Here is a 20870-nt window from a genome sequence, read left to right as displayed (position 1 = left end):
TACCAGTTAGAATATTAAGTAGCAATCATGTGATCTGAGTTCCTGGAAGTCAAATGGTAGACAAGAATTCATATTTAATTCAATTTTATATAAAGTTTTCAAGCTGCCTTGTTTTCCAATTCGATAGACTCCACTACCAAAAAAAAAAAAAAAAAAAAAAAAAGTACCTCACAGAAGGTTTGGGTCAAGTCTGCTGCAGTACACAAAGCTTTTAATATCAAAGAAACGTACAGTAGGAAGTTTAGATACTATTCAGATGTGTTGTTACTTAAAACCACAGGAAGGACAAGAAAATGCTTGTACTCCAGTTTACACACCTGCTAGGAAGATTTGTAAGTTTTGTAACTAAATAGTTTTCCACAGTTCAGCTCAGAGTTAAGAGAATCACATGCGACTTCAGATCTACTTCAGAAGCAAAGCAGAAGCATTTGATGTGCAATTTTGTAGGACACACCAGAAGGAATTTTTGGAATTATTTTAATGTCCTTCCAGCACACACTTGAAGACAGCAAGGCCCTCAGAGCTACACAACCATCATTAGTTCAGTGCTACTTTCTGGCAATAGTCTTTAAAAAGTTATGCCTGCTATCAATCGTATGCAAGGCCAATACCAGTTCAAAGACGCACCGTAGAATTTCACTGTATTTTTTCCTGTGAAGATGCCACAAACACTTTCTTCCCTCACATTTCTTAAGATTTGATGCAAGGAAGAGACAAATTGAATCTGTGCCATGTGATTTACCCAGACTAAGTGACCACAAGCAGAGTCCAAACTACTTTCATCAACACAGGCTCAAAGTTATCACAGATGTACAATTGTGAATTTTAGTTTACAGTTCCTTAAATCAAGGTGCTTCCTTTCCTTTACACTTAGGGGCATCTGAGAGGCTTTTGAAAGGCTCGCCTTAGAAGATTCCTATGAAGCTTTCACTTTAACACATTAAGGCTCAATACAGGTTTCTAATCACCCACACTCCCCCACAACTACTCCTGCTTCTGTACTGCACTAAGTTTCAACAAGGTCAGTCAGCAAATGGAAGATGTTTTCTAAAAGGCACTGAGCCTTCCCTAATTTGTATAGGGAGAAAGTGAAAGAGGAAGTATAAGGAACACTTCTATACTTGATATGGCCCATGCAGAAGTATTATTATTCTCAAGCTACTTGAACATAGAACAGCCCTTCATTAGCTCAACCCAGAGTTAAAGAATGAAACATGCGAAGTCAACTTTGCATCTAACAAAATGCATCAATGGCCCAACTTGCTCTTTTAATGCTAATTAAAACAGCAACAGTAGTATCAGAAAATAATTCTGATAATTTCTTTCAGTTATTACATAATTAGCCAAGACAGTTACATATTACTCCGAGGTAGCTACATCCTTCTGTCTATCCTCCCTTGCACCCTCTCTTTAGTAGCTGCCCCACCAAACTGTTTCCTCACTAAATAACTGAATTTACACTGGGGAGCAGCTCAGAACTCAACTTCTACCTCAAATCAATTATGTAAATGGCTGGTAACTTCCACCAGGTGCAAGAAATCTCTTTGTACACCATAACCACATGTGGAAAATCTATACCACATTTTTCCACTCAAAACCATCGAGACAACCAAGACTAAAACTGATATTCAATGCAAGCCCACAGTGTTCACACTCTTCACTAATTTTATGTTTCCTTGTCCTTCCTTCCACATCCAAAATTTGCGCTTATCTCTGCGGAAAGACTGAAAGAGCCTGTTATCTAAATCATGAGGTAAGGACAGGTATAGAAGACACAGGTATTCAGTCTTATGATACAAACAGGATAGCTTGTTAGGTGTAACAGAACATGACTCAAAACACAGAATTTACTTAAATATAAAGTTGGCAGGAAGGGTTCAGAAGCAAAATCTTAAGCCATACCAGAACTTAGGCAAATTAAGTTCTTTTTGTGTACTGTTTCAACTGTTTCTGTGTTTGGTTATGGTCACTACAACATCAAGAGCAACAGATCAAGCAAGCTGGCAATAGCCACAACTCTGAAGAAAAACTGTCAGCACACCCTAAAAAAAAAAATTCTCTAAACTGAGGTTAAGAAAATCTTACAAGCACTAACCACTGGGCACACAAAGCTCCTTTTGCTACGTGTTTATATAAGATCCAAATAACAAGGAACTAGATACAGTCTTTCCATCTTTAACAGAGACCTTTAAGAAACAGCAGCTAGAAGTACCATCTTTCCTTATTGATGTTTTCCTCTGAGTTTGTCTAAATAAATATTTACCCATTTAGAAGATGAAAGACCAAAACTCTAACTGCCTCTTTTGACAAAAGATGGGAACTATGCCATGGGGTAGAAAATGGAACACTGGGGTGCAAGTCCCACCTCATTAACACTGTGACATTTCAGAGAAGTCCTTTAAGCCTCTTATCTTGGGCAGGAGAGCATTAGTCCATATTAGCTGAGGGAATGACCTGGGAGTACCAATCAAGCAATGAAAAATAAGACTATGCTCAGAAGGAAGGTCCCAAAACTAACCAGGGCCTTATGGAACATCAACAAAATCAAAGCAAGGCACTTTTAACCTTAACTACTTTATTTTAAGTACACACTACATTGCACAAGCAAACAGCATATGCTGATTAATAACCTGAAGCATATTAATGTTTATCATGTTACTGGATGACAAACCAAGGGCAAACCAGTAAGCCTTTCTTCATAAGTTTTTAGTTAACAGCTACCAAGACCTTTCTTTCAATTAAAACCATTCCCTAATCCCCTACAAATCTCCTGAATAAAGCATCGAAACTGATTTACTACAGCTTTCTGACAGAACAATCTCTAACTTATCAACAGATCATTCAGACTGCAAAACACACTTGCATTCTTTAGGAAAAATAGCGCAGTACCCTGCAGACAGAAAAAGTCTATCCCCAGATTAACAGCCAACTATTTCCTCCCAATCATCTCCAACAAACAGTAGACATTGATACGGCTGGACATGGACACAGCTGTGTATGATCACTAGGTCAATACTTAAATTTTATCAGAGCAGTGCTTCCCTCCATCCCCACTCAGCATTTAAAGACAGTGCATGTCAAAGAGAAGTGAAAGCAATACTCAAATATGACACTTTCCACCCACTACTCTGATTTCCCCCAGCATATTTAGTAGGAAAGAGGAAGTAAAATACTTAAGACTCAGTCTTTGTTTTCATATTACACAGTAGAAGACATATATCACTAGTTATATAAAACTATTTCAAAAACAGATGCTCTTTTCACACTGTTTTAGTTGGAAAACTAGTTCACATGCAGCGCTCAGACCATACAGTAGCGTTCTTCACTTCTCCCACATACAAACACTCTCAAACTCATTTGCCAGCACACTGAATCACCCATTTCCACCATGTAACCCAAGTTGTTGTGTATGAACAGCACACATCTTTAAAGAAAGTAACTATGAAATTTTAGCCTTCTAATTCACCAATATTCTTCCTGTGTTGCTTTACTTCTACTCGCTTGGATCACCTCGAGTATTTAAACATATACCCAAGGTACTGGATTGTCACTTCCAACTGCTGAAAACACAGTTTTATTTACTATTGGAATCCAGAAGTACTTTCAGAAGAAAAAACACCTTCTGTTTTAAAGTTCACCTCACTCCTGACTCCCATTCCTTTGCATCCTGCATTCAAACAGGGTAGCAATGCAAATTTCTAAAGCGCGTACATTATGCTTGTGCAACTACTAAAATCCCAAAAGCTCAGAGACTGTTAGATGTTTAGTATATATCATTTCTTTAAATGCAGCTGAATGTAATGATTTCTTGTACAAGAAATTTTACAGGATGGATAGAGTCTTCACTGCTGCGGTCATCAATGAGACATTTAGGTCTTGTCATCAACTTCTCATTTCTTTATGGGAAGGTTCACAGAATAAGAGCATAAACCTGAAAAGGACATTCACAGTCTTTGAATTCAATACCTTTATTACAGTCAACCAGTTCACAGAAGGTAGACATTACAGCGTAGTTTCATGTTCAAAGTAGATTTAAGGGGATTTTCTTCCTACCAGTTAGGGGTCTGCTCCAGAACTTTGCTTGGCTGAAAGAAGGTTTTCAATTCTTAAATTAGACTGTAATCTTTAATATCCAAAACAAAGGACCCTTCCCTGCCAAACAGGTTTAGGATGGGGATAACCCATTGTTTGAGCAGTGGTGGGATGGGAGAAAACATATCCTGCCCACATGACACTTTCACCCAGCTACTGGAAATGTCAACATGCATTTCATGAAACCAACATGCATCTAGTCTGACAAGTCTGTACCGATACTGACTATAAACAAATGTGATGCCCTGCGGTTTGCTGAAGTTCAGAGTGCAAGAAAGCCTCACATGGCTCATCATGGAACCAGTTCAGGGCCTCTGCCCTTAATCTCAGACCTCTGTTTCGCACTATGTGAGCTAGACTGCTTCCACAATTAAGCTAGTATGGAAGCCACAAGAGCCACGTTTGCTAAGCACTGCTCTCCAGCTCCTAAAAATCCATCAAACTCCAACTGGTTCTTTATGAATCCCAGTCTGACAGTGAATGGAAACTACAGTGTCCTTGGGGGGTTTCACTGTTTGCTCTGTTTTGCCCTGCCCCAAACACCTACTTCTGATGCCTGTGGCTGAAAGCTCATTGCCGCTTCCTTCCACGTAAGAACTTTCACCATCTGACAAAATAGGTCTATGAACTGGAAGATACAGAAGATATTGGGTCACCTGGAATTTGATCTAACACTGTTCACAGCTGTGCAACTGTGGCAGTTTACCCCTACCCTTCTTACCACCACATCCATATTCACCAGAGTGTATCCAACTCCCTCATGTGCACCCTTCCACACAATACATCCAAAGTCTTTGAGCAGCTCATCTTGGAGACCCACCTTGGGCATCACTACAGAGGGCAAACCAAAATGTGATTGACTGACACTAAACTGGAACTAAAACTTCTGATGGAAAACACCTGTGTACAGCTCCTAGTGTATCCCCTAGTACCTATAATATCTAGCTCCCCCCACGCCCATTACCCAGGTTATCTCCAGTGAGCAGAAAACTGTTTACATCAAGGTATCACTAATGTGGGTCCAAGAGTTGAACAGTTTTCTGGGGAAAAATGCACATGATCTGTGGTCCCATTACAGGGCTACCTTATACACAGTCTAAATATCACATACTGTTTTTCCCCTATAATTTGGAAGATCATCTATGGCTTACTTCAGAAGAAAGCTTCTTGCAACTGATCATCAATCAGGCCATTGGAAATTAGCAGCACATGCAGACCAAACATTTTAGCTTACAACTGGCAAGTACTGGTAGCAGAAATGCAACGAGCTGATTTGCCGTACAGTCAAACCACTCAGGAACAAGCTGCTGAAATACTTTGCAATCAGCCAAGTCACACAAGTGCTAGGCTGTGACACATATGACTTAGTACTCACCTGCTACACTGGAATCCATGTCCAGTTTTGTTCATTTTTCTTCTGCTCTCTATTTTTATCACAATAAAGCAGCAGGGGGCATTTTTGTCATTTTCTAAAATGGTTCTAGCCATTATTTCTGAGGGACCCTCCTCTGCTCCACCCGAAACCAATTATACCTATAGTTTATTCATGGCCTGGCTGGCCATCTAGGCATGAGGGATGCTTCAGTCTACGGACATGGATCTGACTGAATGCCTGAACCACAGACTAACTGGAAATCATCTGTTTAAAAAAAAAAAAAAGGGTTCTTTTTCTTCCTTACAATTCCCTAATCACTCACCACAAACTGTGCATCAGTACAGCTGTTTGTACAACAGTACCTGCAGTTCAAGTTCCAGCTTGCAGGTCTCCAAACACTATCTCTCTGTTGGAATTGATTGTAAAATCTTACCAATTTCAGCCTGAAGGAAAAGTCTGAAGTCCTGGAGGCACTAGTTCTTAAGTCCACGAAGACAGGCCTTCCTGTCTCTTGACAACCACACATGACAGCTGTTTTTGTCAGCAATTAGCACAGCAACATTAAACAGATCATTTGACTGCAGCATGACTGGCTCTCTATGTTAAGACTGCGGGGGTTTTGTCCAACTGCTTCCATCAAGAATATAAGAGTCTGAAAGGTCTGGCTCGCTCACGCCCACATTGCTTTGAGCTGCTTACAACATCAGGGCTGAAAAGTTTGTTTTAAGCATTTAGAAACCCCTAAGTTATCACAACACTCCTGGCTTTCTTGCATCGAGCAACTAGGAAGAGGTAATGCTAAAGAATCCCTGCACGTTTTCCGTTCTGTTAGACTCACTCTTTCAGCAAAAGAAAATTGACATCCTGGCACTATTACTTTAGGACACAAATTGGAATTTTATGCTTAACCAGATGCACTTCTTTACAGCCATATCCTCTATTTCTCCCACTCAAAATGTAGAACACAACAGCAAAAGGCATTCTTAGGCCAGGTCATCCTGTCACCATCGAACAAGTTAAAGAATAGATTAGTCAGTCTGATACAAGTGTGGTCACATAAGCAAAGGTTTTGGACATAGCTTTTCACTTTTGCAAATGTGTAAGTAGCAGGAACTTCATTTTCTACTCAGTGTGAACTTCACTGCACAATTAAATCTAGACTAAACCCAAATTACACCTTCAATATTTCAGCCATTTAAAAAGTCACTTCAGTCATTAAAAGCACTCACCTTAAGTTCACATTTGAGAATCTGGTCTCTAGAGAGATTTATAGCCATGACTCAGACCACCTTACTCTCACCCTTGTAGTCAAAAAATGCGGAACTGGGTGTTCTAGAGAAAACTGCCTACTAAAACAAATCACCGAGTTGATTTCTGTGCTGACAGGCAGCAAAGAATTATTGTGTTATGAAGCACCACCACACTGATCAGCCAGATTTTTGCATTATAGAAGTAGTAGAATAGACTGGAATGACTTTTCCATTCTTTTTCATGATTCTGCAGTAAAATACCTCCAGAGTGATTAGCCCCTTCAAGGTAAGGCATCTTGTTATTCAGTAACAGACTTTTAAGCTCAGACAATACAGTGAGAGGATGATTCATTATCGGGGTATTCAACCAGTTTCTAAGCTTCTTCATTTGATGGCAAGCACTGACACAGCATTACAGATACCTCAGCACACAGTCCTTTTATTTGCAGAGTACACAGCAAAACAATACCTCAGACCTGGTCACAGCCTTACGCTTACTACAATTAACATTTCCTCAGCACCCATAGAAGCATCCTACATGGCTTAAACTAAGTATTTACCCAACTGGAACATCACATAATTAATGATTCTGTTTCTGCTCCTGCAAACTCCTACAAAAGTTTCTTCTCCTAGAAAAAAGGATAGTGTTTCGGTCTCACTTCACAAATTAAGTTCAATGACTAATAACTATGGCTTCTCTCTCCAGCATTCACTTATTTTTTGCACAAGCCTGGGAAAGAACAAACCCCAAAATTTAGCAGGGAGAAGGCCATACTTGATCTTCTAAATGATCCAGTGCTCCCGTGAAGTTCACCCAAAGCAGTGCTCATGCTTATGTTCATTAACGTAGATCAGGCCAACATTTACAATAAGTACTTGCTCTCAAATTAGGGTCAATACTTGCACAACTCCAGTAGCCCAGAGTCATCTCCATTCCTTCCCTTTGCCCCTAAGTGGATGTCTGGTAAATAAGGTTTATCCAAGGAGCAGTTACAACTTTATTTCAAGTTGACATCTATTGATTTTTCTCTGGTAACTGCATTTTCACACCTGGTAACTCATAGCTCAAGTAACTTAGATCATGTGTCTACTTCTTAATAGCACTGACTACACAGAGGCAATGAACCAAACCTTCAAGTGCTGATTCCCATCTTGCACTATTTCCAAAAGCATGCCTTTGCTAAGTAATTATTCCCCCCTCCACCACTACTGCTTAAGCTCCTGTACAATGGAGCAACTACATGTAAGAGGGGAAAGGGCACAGACTTGGTTTGATACAGATTGCTAAACCCTCATGCAGATCCTAGACTTCCTCACTTAACCTTGCTCCTAATGCTCTCCAAAATTAAAATGTGGGACAGTTGCCCAGTAACCCAGAAGCCAACTACCAGCAAACAGGAAAAACAGTTAGCTGAAGGAAGGATGTGATGGGGAGGGAACATTGCTGCAGCTCTGATTTGAACTATGCTGCAACTCCCAGCTTTAATCTGCACCCAGTACTTCTATGGGCACAGAAGCAGCCTCTCAGGGAGTGGGAACATCCCCCTTTGCTCTCCAGTACCGGCAGAAGAGGGGCACAGACCCCTGCCCCCATGCAAAGGGGATCTCACCCTCTCATCTTCCTCTCAGCCCAAGAGAAGGGTGCTCAAAACCCTTTTCCCGAGGGTCCCTTCTTCCATCAGCTCAGGGACTTGGTCTCAGACACCCCCATACCCCTTACACTTCAGGGAGCCCATGCACACACACCCCCTCCTCAGGGCACCGCCCCCCCTACCCCTTAGGGGACCCCACACACATACCCCTCAGGGCACCCCGCACCCCACACCCCAGGCAGGCTCCCCCTATACCCCAGGGAGCACACCCCCCACACACACACCCCTCAGGGAGCACCATACACACACATGCACGCCTCTGGGAGCCCCTACACCCCTCAGGGAGCACAGCCCCTACATCCCTCAAGGTGCACCCCACACGCCAGGGAGTGCTCCCCCTTTCACTTCAAGCTACCCCCCACACACACACCCCTCAGGGCACCCCACACCCCAGGGAGCCCCTCCGTTTCCCCTCAGGAGGCCTCACACCCCAGAGAGCCCACAGACACCCCTCAGGACACCCCACACCCCAGGGAGCACACACCCCTTTTCCTTCCGGGCACCCCACACCCCAGGGAGCGCCCCCACACACACCTCAGGCCACCCCCCTCCCCGAGGCCCGCCGTACCTGCTGCGAGGGCAGCTCCACATGCAAGGCCCGGGTGGCGGAGCCCGGGGGTAAGGCAGCAGGGCCGGCGGCCGAGCTCATCCTCACGGCAGGGCAACGGCCGGGCAACGGCTGCAGCGCCTGCGCATGAGCCCTGCGGGCCGCCACTGCTCCCCCGCCGCCGCCGCCCGGCACCCAGGGGTTAATGGCGGCAGCAGCACCGGCCCGGGCCGCTCGCTACGGAGCCATATTACCGCAGTGCTGGGGGGCGGGCGGCGAGGGGCGGGGGAATGGAGCGTCCCTATCGTTCATTGGCCCGCGCTACCCCGAGGCGGGAACCCGGGTGCGCCCTTGAGACGCCTCTGGCTGAATGGAACGTCAATCAAGGCTCCTCTCCCCGGCCTCTGTCAAACCGTTGGAACGGGAGCCGGCGCCGATTGGAGAGACGACTTCCGGAAGGCGGGGCGGTACCTGAGGAGCGGCTGATGATTGGAGGAAAACGGGTTTGAGTGACATCGCTCGTCCTCCATCACGTGTGGGGGGAGCTGTTTTTATCACGTGGTAGGACGAAAATATTTTGCTGGGTGGGTGCGTGGGGGGGAGAAGGGGGGGGGGCGCTGTCGCCATGGCAACGGGGAGCGGCCTGGTCCCGCCGCTTCGGCCGTACCGAGGGGCCGCCGGGGGCCCCGTGAGCGTCCGGGCCCGCGGCTGGGCCTCATGCCCTTAGGCCAACCTGCCCCACATCTCACCACTATCACCACCCTGGCCCACATCCCAGCCACCCGCCCCAGCTCACACCCACCTGCCCCACATCGCACTAACCTGCCCAGATCATGCCTACCTGCCCTACACCACATCAGCCTCCCCCACAAAAGACCAACCTGCCCCATAACAGATCAACCTTTCCAACATTATGCCAACCAACCCAACATCGCACCAACCCATCCCACTCCACGACAGCCCATCCCACATCAGACCAGCCCATCTCACGCCACGCCAACCCTGATGCCAGCCATCCCCTCAGCACCTACCTCCATCCCACCTCACCCAGGCAACAGCCACCCTGGCCAGAAGGACCATCCCCACTCATGGTGGCATCATCCCCACGTACCACGCAGCACTGGGAGTGCCAGTCCTGTCCCCGTGCCCCACGGGGGCCACCTGTCACCACAGCACCCTGCAGCACCTGCCCAGCGTAGGTGGCTGCACTGGAGATGCTTGTCCCCATCTCACTGCCGGGGACCAACACAGGCTGTGCCAAAACACCTGTCTCCGTACCGCCGGGAACGCCCATCCTGCCACCCCAGCAGCGGCGCTGGGAACGCCTGTCCACACCACGTGCTGCAGCACTGGAAATGCCTGTTCCCACCGGGCTGGGCGGCTCTGGAAGGGTTGAGTTTGGCACAAAGTGCTGGGAAGCCCTGTCTTCCTCTCCTCTTCTCCTCTCCCCCTGTCTTCCTCACCTCCTGTCCTCAGTCCCGAGCAGCACCCATGCCATGATGACCACCCCTGCTGGAAGACCACCAAGCCTTTGTTCACTTGCAGTACTCACGGTTTTGCAATATTCATGCTATGGTGATGTGCATTGTACTGGCATCGTCTTCAGACTGCATTTTTGTGGGTATTCATTATTAAAAATACCCAAAAAAAAGAGGAAGAATAATGAAAACTGGAGTAGAAAGTCAAGTTTTCTGGAGTTCGATGGCCATCCTTGCAGAAGTCATCCTCTTTAGTCCTCCTCATCCCCTTGCAGCTGCTCACCATGGTCTCCCTTTCTCCCAAGTACTTCCTAGGTGTTGAAATGGAGCTGCCAAACTTTTCCCCTCAGTAATTCCCTGTTTTACCACAGAGTGACATGTCTGTGGACCTTTTTCACCAAACTGTGTGATTCTATATGTTGGCACCCAATAAACGCAATACCTTGAGTTTAGGTTTTGGGCATCGTGAACATGGAGTTCTCTTTTGAGTTCTGGATGTTACTGGGTCTGATCAAGAAAATTATTTCAAATTATTTTTTTGGAAGATCGTCTGAGAACCAGTGCATCTCCATTTTTTTCTTCTGATTAAGAAAACCAAACTACTATTTCAGTACTTTCAATAGCAAGCATGCTATTTTCATGCATCCAGACCCCTAAGCCACGTTGTTGAGATTAGGAGGTTCAAACATAGTAATTTTGGACCTGTTGTATCAGTTTGATTCATGTCCTGGTTTCTGGTTCATTACAGTACATGTGCTCCTTCGTTTTGAACTGTCATCTTCACCTTGGAGGATCAGAACTTGCTTTTTAAGATGAAATCTGGGGGGGGGTTTGCCCAGGGTTTGAAAAATACATTTGGAATGACAAAAATGATCTTAACATCAAGAGATTTACGAATACTTTCTGAACTTGAAACTCTTTAGGTATGCTTCCTCCAGTGAGGAAAACTAATTCTAGCTCAGAATTATATGTAAAATCAGAGAGGATCACAGCTTTAAGAACAGTTGTTCCTAAGATAAATCACTAAAAACAGCTGATGGAAACAGCATGAAGATGCCACTGCTAGTGTGCCCAAAACATCAAAGGGTTTTAAAAAAAAATCAGTCGTCAGATGATACATGCTTTTTCTGTTACTTTCCCCTGCTCCTTCACCTTCCCCTTGCAAAAGAAGCATGTTAACAACATAATTCTCATCCTAAATCCAAAACACAACACTAAAGCAGCTACTAGGAAGAAAATTAACTCTATCCCAGCCAAAACCAGGACACTAACTTCTATTGATTTGGTGAATTTAAAGTCCATACGACACTGCTGTACAGGATTCTCCTATTTTTCATCATTCCCACAGAAGCAGATGACAATCTCAAAATTTTCTTAAAATACTGATGCTTAGAGAAGTCAAGTGAGTTATTTAACATGGCAGCTTGCATTCCGTGTATATGGAGATTGCATTTAATTTGCTGGTTAATGTAGACTGAGAGCTCTAACCCGTAATTCAGGGACTAAGAAGCAAAATTTGACCTAGAGGAAAATTCAAATATGACCCCAAATCCCATGTTGATTCATTAATGATTTTGTAGCAGTGGAAGTGATACAGCCCCAAAGAAGTCCCTGCAGATTTCCAGCTCATGCTAGTTAAGATTTTGGCCTCATATTCTAAATATCAAACTTATCTTTGCTTTTTGCTGTCTTAGCCTGACAAGGAACCATTTGCAAGGGCATTATAAAATGAGGAGTTTCTAGGGATAGTGTTTCAGTTTTACATTTGATTTTCAGGAGCTTTGAGAGGTTAAGTCCATGCCTTGCGTAGTTCACCACACCGACCATTCAATATGATGAGAGCTATTCAATAACCCAGAGAGTGCCTGAATTCGAACAAAATAATCATCCCTTTTGGGCTTAAAATAGGTATTTCATTAATAAGGAACGGTGAATTCTTTTAATCAGAGTATTTGCAAGCTGCAGCCAAGGAATGACTTCTTTTATCCCTGGTTTATGAACCATCACTCGAAGCAGGAATGCTGGAGCAGCACTGCCGATCCCAGCTGCATACATGGCATTACGTAGAACCCTGTGTAATTGACTGATGCCCTAGGAAACTGTCATTTGCATTTTTTAACCACATAAAAAGGCTGGCATTACCTGTCTGCATCGTTTTGAAGATCACAGCATGTGCTTTATTATGTCCCCAATTATGTTCTTGTGGCTGATTATCATCAAAGATGAAATTCCCACGGCTTCAACAAGTGCACAGATGCACGCAGTACTTCCACCTCCCTGACCTGCCCATCTGCCCAATCTGAGTAGTGTGGCTGATACTCCATCCAGAGGGACCTTGACAGGCTGGAGAGGTGGGTACAAATGAACCTCATGAGGTTCACCAAGGCCAAGTGCGAGGTCCTACACCTGGGTTGGGGCAATCCCAAGCAAAAACACAGGCTGGGCAGAGAATGGATTGAGAACAGCCCTGAGAAGGACTTGGCGGTGCTGGTGGGTGAAAAATTGAATACAACCCGTCAATGTGCACTCACACCCAGAAAGCCAACCAAATCCTGGGCTACATCCCCAGCAGCGTGGCCAGCAGGGCAAGGGAGGGGGCTCTGCCCCTCTGCTGAGACACCCCCCCCCCACAGCGCTGCATCCAGCTCAGGGGTCCCCAGCATAAGGAGGACACAGACCTGTTGGAGCGGGCCCAGAGGAGGCCACGGAGCTGGTCAGAGGGCTGGAGCCCCTCTGCTGTGGGGACAGGCTGGGAGAGCTGGGGCTGTGCAGCCTGGGGAGGAGAAGGCTCCGGGGAGACCTTAGAGCAGCTCCCAGTGCCTGGAGGGGCCGACAAAAGTTGGAGAGGGACTTTTTGCAAGGGCCTATAGTGAAGGAACAAGGAGGAATGGCTTTAAATGGAAAGAAGGAAGATTTAGCATGTCAGTATTAAAGAGGGCTTACAAGAAAAAATGGGGACACACTTTTTAGTAGGCACTGCAGTGACAATACAAGGAGGAATGGCTTTAAAATGGAAGAGGGTGGGTTTAGATCAGATATGAGGAAGAAACCCTTCCCTGTGAGGGCGGCGAGGCACTGGCCCAGGCTGCCCAGAGCAGCTGTGGGTGCCCCATCCCTGGCAGGGCTCAAGGCCAGGCTGGACGGGTCTGGGAGCAGCCTGGGCTGGGGGGAGGGGGCCCTGCCCATGGCAGGGGGTGGGAATGGCTGGTCCTGAAGGTCCCTTCCAACCCAAACCATGCTGTGATTCTAAGACCTTCAAGTTTTCGTCAAGTGAATCCAACAGGCAAACAGGAAAAAAAAAGTTTTCAAAAATATTATCTGATTACTGAGCATGTCTTGTGTTCACATGTGGTCTAAACTCACGTCAGCAGCACCTCGCTTTGAGATCGTGGAAAACCAGAAGCAATTTCTTCTGGATGTTTTTTGTGGAAAGCAAAGCCAGAAAATAGTTTAAATTATTAACAGAATTTCAAAATGCAATTTTAACATAATAAAGTAAATAGTCTTGCAGAATACAGCATATTTTTTAAAACTCTCTGGAGAAAGCTGGATGAAATACCACTCAGGATTTGTCAGAAATGCCATTTGAAAACTTAAATGCCATTTTTCTTGAAGCACTATTGTATCAGTATTCTTTCTGCTTGGTGGCACTAAACTTGAGACATATGGGCTAGTGTCCTTTCACATGACGTGTGGTAGAGAGATACTGCCTGCAGGTCATTATGGAAATTATTTAATGGACTTTATTGCAAGTTTTGGCATGCCAGAAGCTTTGGGAAAGGAGCCAATGACCTTGTGGTTAATGGTAACTCCTACTGCTGTCACAGATTGGGTCAAACATGCTTCTTATTGGGGTATGAGATCATTGCAAAGTCACCCAAATGAGCAAACATCACTGATGGATTCAAGTATTCCAAGTGCAGAGCAAAATACTTCATGTTTGTAAGCTATTTAAAGAAGAGGAAAAAGTGGCATTTGGCCACTGAATACCTATTAAATAATGCTATTTACAGCCACAGATGTGGGGGTTAAAAGAGTTTGTTTAGCTTTGCCTTTGGAGAGCTCAAGCTCAAGGAACAGAAACTAACAAAAGACATAAGTAACACTGGGCTTGTGGGTGCTAAACCCTGGACTCTTTTCCGTCCAAGGTATTTCTGAGTGTCTGTAATTCTAATTGCAGGTGAAGGTTTGTTCTATCCCCAGAGGCTGTTTTAAACTGCTGTAAGACACTCGCAGCTACCTAAGACTTTCTAGTCATCTCTATGCAATATCTTACAGGCTCACAGTGAAAAGCACAATAGAAGTCAGATCTTTTTGCTATGAAGGCCCTTGGTTTTGAACTAATAGCAAGGTAAGTCTGTGAGCATCACCTGAAGGGCCACTAAGATATCAGCTGGTACTATAGAAGTACTGGTCTGCATGAAGATGTTTAGAAAAATGCTGAAAATGGGCTCAGGTTATACCACATTAAAGTCCTGGGGGTGGTAGGGTGGGGGTGGGGGTGGGGTGGGGGTGTGTTATTAATTTGGAAGTAAATTTGCTGTTTTTTACACTTCACCATCTCTATCAGCTGCATAAATGGTTTCGTTAATCGATTTCATAAATTTATCAGAAGTTTCCTGAGTGTCCCAAAATACAGATAAACCCTACCTCAGATAGAGAGATTTCATTGTATTTTTGACACATCATCAAGCTGTTCTGGTCACGTTATGTGCATAGAGGAAATCCCCTTTCAGTAGAAGACATCTTCAAGTCAGCTCACAACCATTAGACAACTTTCACAGAAGACATGGAAGGGGATTCTTTGTGCTTCAGAGAGCAAATCATGCTTAGAATATTTATTATTATCCTGGTGCATCGAAGAGCTATTATTTTAATGGAAAACCTTCTTTCTCAGACTCAAACATATATTTTAAGCACATTCTTTAAATGAGATTGGGAAACAAAACATATTTTAAATGAGATACAGTCACGGAGACCAGCAGCACTATCTCAGAACAAGGTGATCTGCACATCAGCTTTTACAAACCAGCTTTATTCTCATGACAATTAGGTTGTACAAGTAGTAATTGGTAAAGTTGGTAATTTCTTTAGGCGCCGAGTGTCTTTTCGCCATGTGGACTTTGGTGTTTGGCACCTGGGCTCTTCCCTGTCAGTCTTCATAGCACAGTTGCAAAATACGGAGCAACAGCCCATAAAATAAACCTAATTTCTGTAAATCACTTATTGCTTTAAACCAGATTGCTTTAAAACCACGCATATATTATTGCTTTGAAGCCTTTGATACACTAAAACACTGTGGTTTGTGGGAAGAGATGTTTGTTTTGCTGGTTTTTCTGAGTAGCTTGAGAGATGTGTTGGTAGACTGAAGTCACCCGACTGAGATAGGCTGCTCTCACATGCACTGAAGTCAACAGATTACATTTAAGCATCTTTGGTGGGGTTTTGATCAAGCTTATGGTGAGGGTTTACATAAAAAACACTTCATCAGGTTATGCTGGCTTGGGATGAGGTTCACCAACTGGTCAAGACACCATGATGCAATTCAGTTCAGCGACGAATGCTGCTGTAGCAGTCATACCTGAATTAGCCCTGATACGCTTTTTTTCAATCTTTTCTCACCAAACTGTGATGAAGTCAATCTGTTCCAACCTTTTTAACTATCCTCAAAGTTTCTCACTAATAGCAAATCCAAGTTTTTCTTCTGCTGCTTTCAAATCTGTTTGTTACTTGTCTTATTTTCAGGGAATGATGGATGCGTGGATCTAATATACTGGCAAACTTTAAGGTTATTGCACTCAGTTTTACTACAGGAATCTCACCCACCGGTTATAGTGTGACCTGGGTATGTGAATCTGATTTTTTTTCTTTGGAAAAGGTATTTGAGCATGTTTACTCCTACAAGAGGGTTGCCAATTAGTTTAGGAGTTGTTTGAAATAGCTTGTTGAAAAATCTAAACAAAAGCTTATTGTCCAAAAGAGCTGGAGGGGTGTCAAGTGGCAGGAGGTTGTAAAAACTGCCTTCAGAGGGATGTTATTACTTCATCACTGTGGCCATAAAGAAAAGCTTTTACCAGGAAGGTTAACAAGTTCAATAAATGTTCAAAGAACCTCACAAAAGCTTCTCAGTTTGGAAAAAACATGAGCTATTTCTTGATGCCTTATGTTTTGAATGTGGTAAAAGAGAACTGTTGTCACACAAAGTCGTGCTGTGATCTTCCCAGGTTTCACAAGCGAGCCAGAATCAGGCCAAGATAGTTTGGGATGAGGATGTTTTAAAATGCCTCCTGGAAATGGCCTTTGGGATTAAAGCCATGAGCCCGCCATGTGCTTACACAGGGACATGTGTGCATTCAACACAGTTTTTTGTGCGGACTACACATGAGCTTTGAGTGAGGGAGTACTTGCATCCTGCTTAATCAAGGCTTGGCAAAGTGCTGTTTTGCCCTTTGAACTGTTGTTGCAATAGTTGGGAAAATGCTATTTTGGATCAGATATCAAACCAAAACCCCAAGTCATTAAACATGCTCTAGAATGGAAGATGCTATACAATTATATGTGATTACTGAATGAACGTGCTTCCTAAGTGAACAGAGGCAGCCAAACCAATTCATTTAACCATACAAACAATGAACTAAAAGGCAGAGCCAGGGGAAAAAAAGAAAAAAAGAAAAAAAAAAGATTAATCAGCTTGGGATAAGGCATAGTATTTTCCAATATTCCCCCCCCCCCCCCCCCAGTTTTCATCTAGTTATAGAAGGCCATATCAGTACTCACTGCTTTGGGATCCCACCAGACACAAATGTTGCAGGTCTTAGCTTATGTAGTACAGTGTTGATCATCCTGAGGACTGTTCTAGAGGTGTGCTGATAATAGTGGGCCAACTCTGAAACTCCCTGTTCTAATGCATATGCTTTGTCTGCTGTTGATGACGCTTCTTGGACTGGTGACAACATGTCTACATCTTCTGTGGTTTTGTCTTTTTAAATTATAGGAGTTGGAAAAGAAATGAGAAAATCTGTTATAGGATCATACATTGAGGTGAAGTGTTAGCCTCTGCTAGCTTAAGCGCATGGCACAAAAATAGCTCAAATGCTATTTTCCCTTGGGATCATTATTCTTTAATAGAAAGTTTCAGTGTATCTGACTTTGAGGGAAGACAAGTGATCGCTCTGGAGAAGGAACTGACAACAGGCAACCTTTTTTGCTCTGAAAGTAATTCTACAACCTCAGATCAGCCTCTAAAGCATCTTTTATGTCAGAAAAATTAAATCAGTTACAGCTTTCTGCTTGCTCACAAGACACTAACTTTGCACAGGACCATCCACACCAAAGCAGCTCAGTAGCCTTTTAGCACATGTGGTCCATCACACCCACCCACCTCAAAGCGATCATTACCAGTCACTCACTCTCACTGGAGACTACATTGAAAGCCCATGTATATCAACCAGAAGATGGCTTCTGATTTCAGTGGAGCATACACTGAGGCCAAAGGCTGGTGGTTCACCACTGAATAAGCACTGGGTCTGCAAGTGGTTGCAAGGACTGTCTTCCAAGGAACAGGCAAAAGTCATAAGCTCCTGTAGAGGTATGGTCATGAAATATCCCTTGCCACATTGCCCGAAGTCCTTGAAGGAAATTGGTCTTGGAATTCTGCTTGACTTAAAGTCCCTCCTTTTACTGCATCTGCATTTTCAACTTACAGAGGTGGTATTATGATTTCCTCACTTAATCTGATGTGTAACGGTTGTGCTTTCCACCCCAGAAGTGGTTGCATTTCACCAATGGACAAAGTAAACCCTTCTGTAGAATATTTATAGAGATATTTAAGGCCCTTTGAATGGAAAGCCTCTGCAGGATGATCTGTTAATGAGTATGAAAGCTAAGCATACATAAGGAGAAAAAATATCAATACACACATTGGCTGGGAGCCCACTGGCTGTGAAGCCTCCCAGGACAGCATTTGTACCGAAACCTTGTACACTAATTGGCTATAAGTGCCTCCAGGACAATATAGTGCTGTTACACCAAATCATCAAGACTTTCTTGATCTTTGACTTACTAGGTATTATTTGTAGTCACAACATTTTGACTGACTCTTCACCGATGAAACCTGTGCATCCATTTAGAAAGAATTTGTTGGAGGGGACATCCAGGCCCTCTGATGTGACAAGGAGGGAAAATGGATGGGTACTACAATTACTACTGCTGTACAACATATCTGGATATGATACCTGACATCCACTCCCTCCAACCAGTCATACAGGACAGCTATATGCAACTTCCTAACCCTCCTGTCAGTCCAGGTTGGATGGGGCTTTGAGCAACCTGGTCTAGCAGAAGGCACAGGAGGGATGGACCTAGATGATCATGAAGGTCCCAAACCATTCCATGATTCTATGTTTCTATGATTCATTGAGTGTCTGAAGACACTCAGCAGCCCAGTCACTTGGTCAGGCATAAACCTGTGGTCAGGATGGTAGTTGTTGTGGTTTAACCCCAGCCAGTAACCAGGTGCCACGCAGACACTCACTCACTCCGCCCTCACCCAAGGGAGTGGGGAGGAGAACTGGAAAGCAATGCAAAACTTGAGGGTTGAGACAAGAACAGTTTAACCATTTTGATAAAATGAAAACAAAAGAACAATAATCATAACAGTTATAATGAAAAGGAGGGAGAAGGGGAGAGGACCAAAATCCAAAGGGAAGGGAGAAAAGAAAGCCAGCAATGCACAATGCAATTGCTCACCACCCACTGACCGATGCCCAGCCAGTCCCCGAGCAACGATCGGCAGCCCTGGCCAACCGCGCTCCAGTTTATATATTGAGCATGATGTCCCATGGTATGGAATAACCCTTTACCAGTTCGGGTCATCTGTTCTGGCTGGGTCGCTTCCCAGTTTCCCGTGTCCTTCCAGCCCTCTCCCTAGCAGAGCCCAAGAAACAAAAAAGTCTTTGACCACCCTTTTCCCACACCAAATCCCAAACACAGCACTGCACTAGCCACCAAGAATAAAAACAACTCTATCCCAGCTGAAACCAGGACAGTGGTCCATGTCTCTTCATGCTCTGTTGGAATTAAAGGCTTGAGGTGGAAAAGCTCAGCTGACAGTACAGAAAATGGGCAACAGCTTGATGGCAGCTATTGGCGTCTACAGCAAACTCTAGTCAGAGAATTTAGTGTTTGGAGAGCTGAGCTAGTTTCTCTAAAACTCATACTTTCAGGGTGGGACAATAGAAATAAATGTCAGTCCAGCTCTTTCTGATGCCTTGGAGAAGGTTATTACACAACAATGTTTATATTAAGGAATCTACAATAAGTGTTTTCGGGATGCCGTGCAGTGGGAACATGGGCTCTTGGCACAGAGGCTAATATTTGGCTTGGTCACACAACAGGAGGACCATCCTGCACCGTGTAACCTCAACCAAAGCACAGCAGAGAAGCACAGAGCAAAGCCAGGGACTAGTTTGGGAAAAACTGATGTGTGATCAGCTAACAAGGATGGATCAGATCTGGGAGAAACCGGGGAACCAGTCAATGATCAGACCATGGATGGAATTCAAATTCCCACCAGGCTTCTCTTATAGCTTGTTATAGCCTGTTAAAACATCCTGACCCCCAAGTTTCCCAGCACAGAAGAAAAGATAATCCCAAAGCAGAGTAGAGAAAGCTCCGCATTGGCATTTTTCTTCCTGCCCTTCCACCTGCAAAAGGTGGTCCCTTGAACCCCTGGCAGAAGTAGGCAAAAAAATGCCCAATTTTGTGATGGTTCAGATTTTCCTTTAGAGGGAAAAACCTAATTTAACTGAGTTGTTGCCAAATAATACCATTTTCCTGAGGATCATTTTACAGCATGAAGCTTAGAAGGATTTGCACGGTAGAAATTCATTTGTTATTCTATGTGGTACTGCTACTTGGGTTAAAGTGACAAAATATTCATGTAGTGGGTAATGCATCCATTTCTGCTCTGTGCCTCCTCCTCGTACAAGGCCGTTCCAGTCCAGGTTAGTAGTTTCTCAGCATTGCTACTGGGCATTTCCCCAAAATGCTTTCGGTTTTTTCTTATCACGGAGTTACTAACAGGGACCTCATGAGGGCAGCATGTCCTCTCTTTTTCTTTTTTCCACCTCTTTCCTCAACACTGCTCTGCTTCCAGACCAAGTCAAAAAAAGAGCTGTGTATGCACTACAAAGGGCACTAAGCTGCTTTAATTAATGAGGGTCTCAAAGGCAAGCTGGTGATATCCCCCCTCGCAACACGCTGGTGCTATACAAATTATTGCTGCCCTGCTTTGCAGATAGGGAAAAAGCAGCTAAGTAAACCCACGTAACATGCTCAGAATGCCCTGACTTGGCAATCAAGGAAGGAATAATCATTGCAGGTGGCTTGCACCCAACTGCCATGCTTTTTCCGTAAATTTAGTCATGCACCCTTTTGTTCCAGTTCCGTTTGCTGGAGGGAGAGCTCTGATTTGAG

At 44.1% G+C, this 20870-nt stretch overlaps 1 protein-coding gene across 2 annotated transcripts in view; it reads right to left on the bottom strand.

The window, feature by feature from the left end:
- Positions 1–9196, bottom strand: part of UVRAG (UV radiation resistance associated) — a 100276-nt gene extending 91080 nt beyond the window's left edge. The window contains exon 1 of one of the 2 annotated variants that reach the window (XM_040583621.1): positions 8938–9196. In XM_040583621.1, coding sequence (XP_040439555.1) covers positions 8938–9018 — 81 coding nt within the window. In that variant the 5' untranslated portion in view covers positions 9019–9196. The remainder of the gene's footprint in view (positions 1–8937) is intronic. The other variant, XM_040583622.1, reaches the window with a different exon arrangement.
- Positions 9197–20870: the final 11674 nt, after the last annotated feature.

The sequence above is a fragment of the Falco naumanni genome, chromosome 2, assembly GCF_017639655.2.
Source record: "Falco naumanni isolate bFalNau1 chromosome 2, bFalNau1.pat, whole genome shotgun sequence".
Classification (NCBI taxonomy): domain Eukaryota; kingdom Metazoa; phylum Chordata; class Aves; order Falconiformes; family Falconidae; genus Falco; species Falco naumanni.
This window is presented reverse-complemented; position numbering and strand designations above follow the sequence as displayed.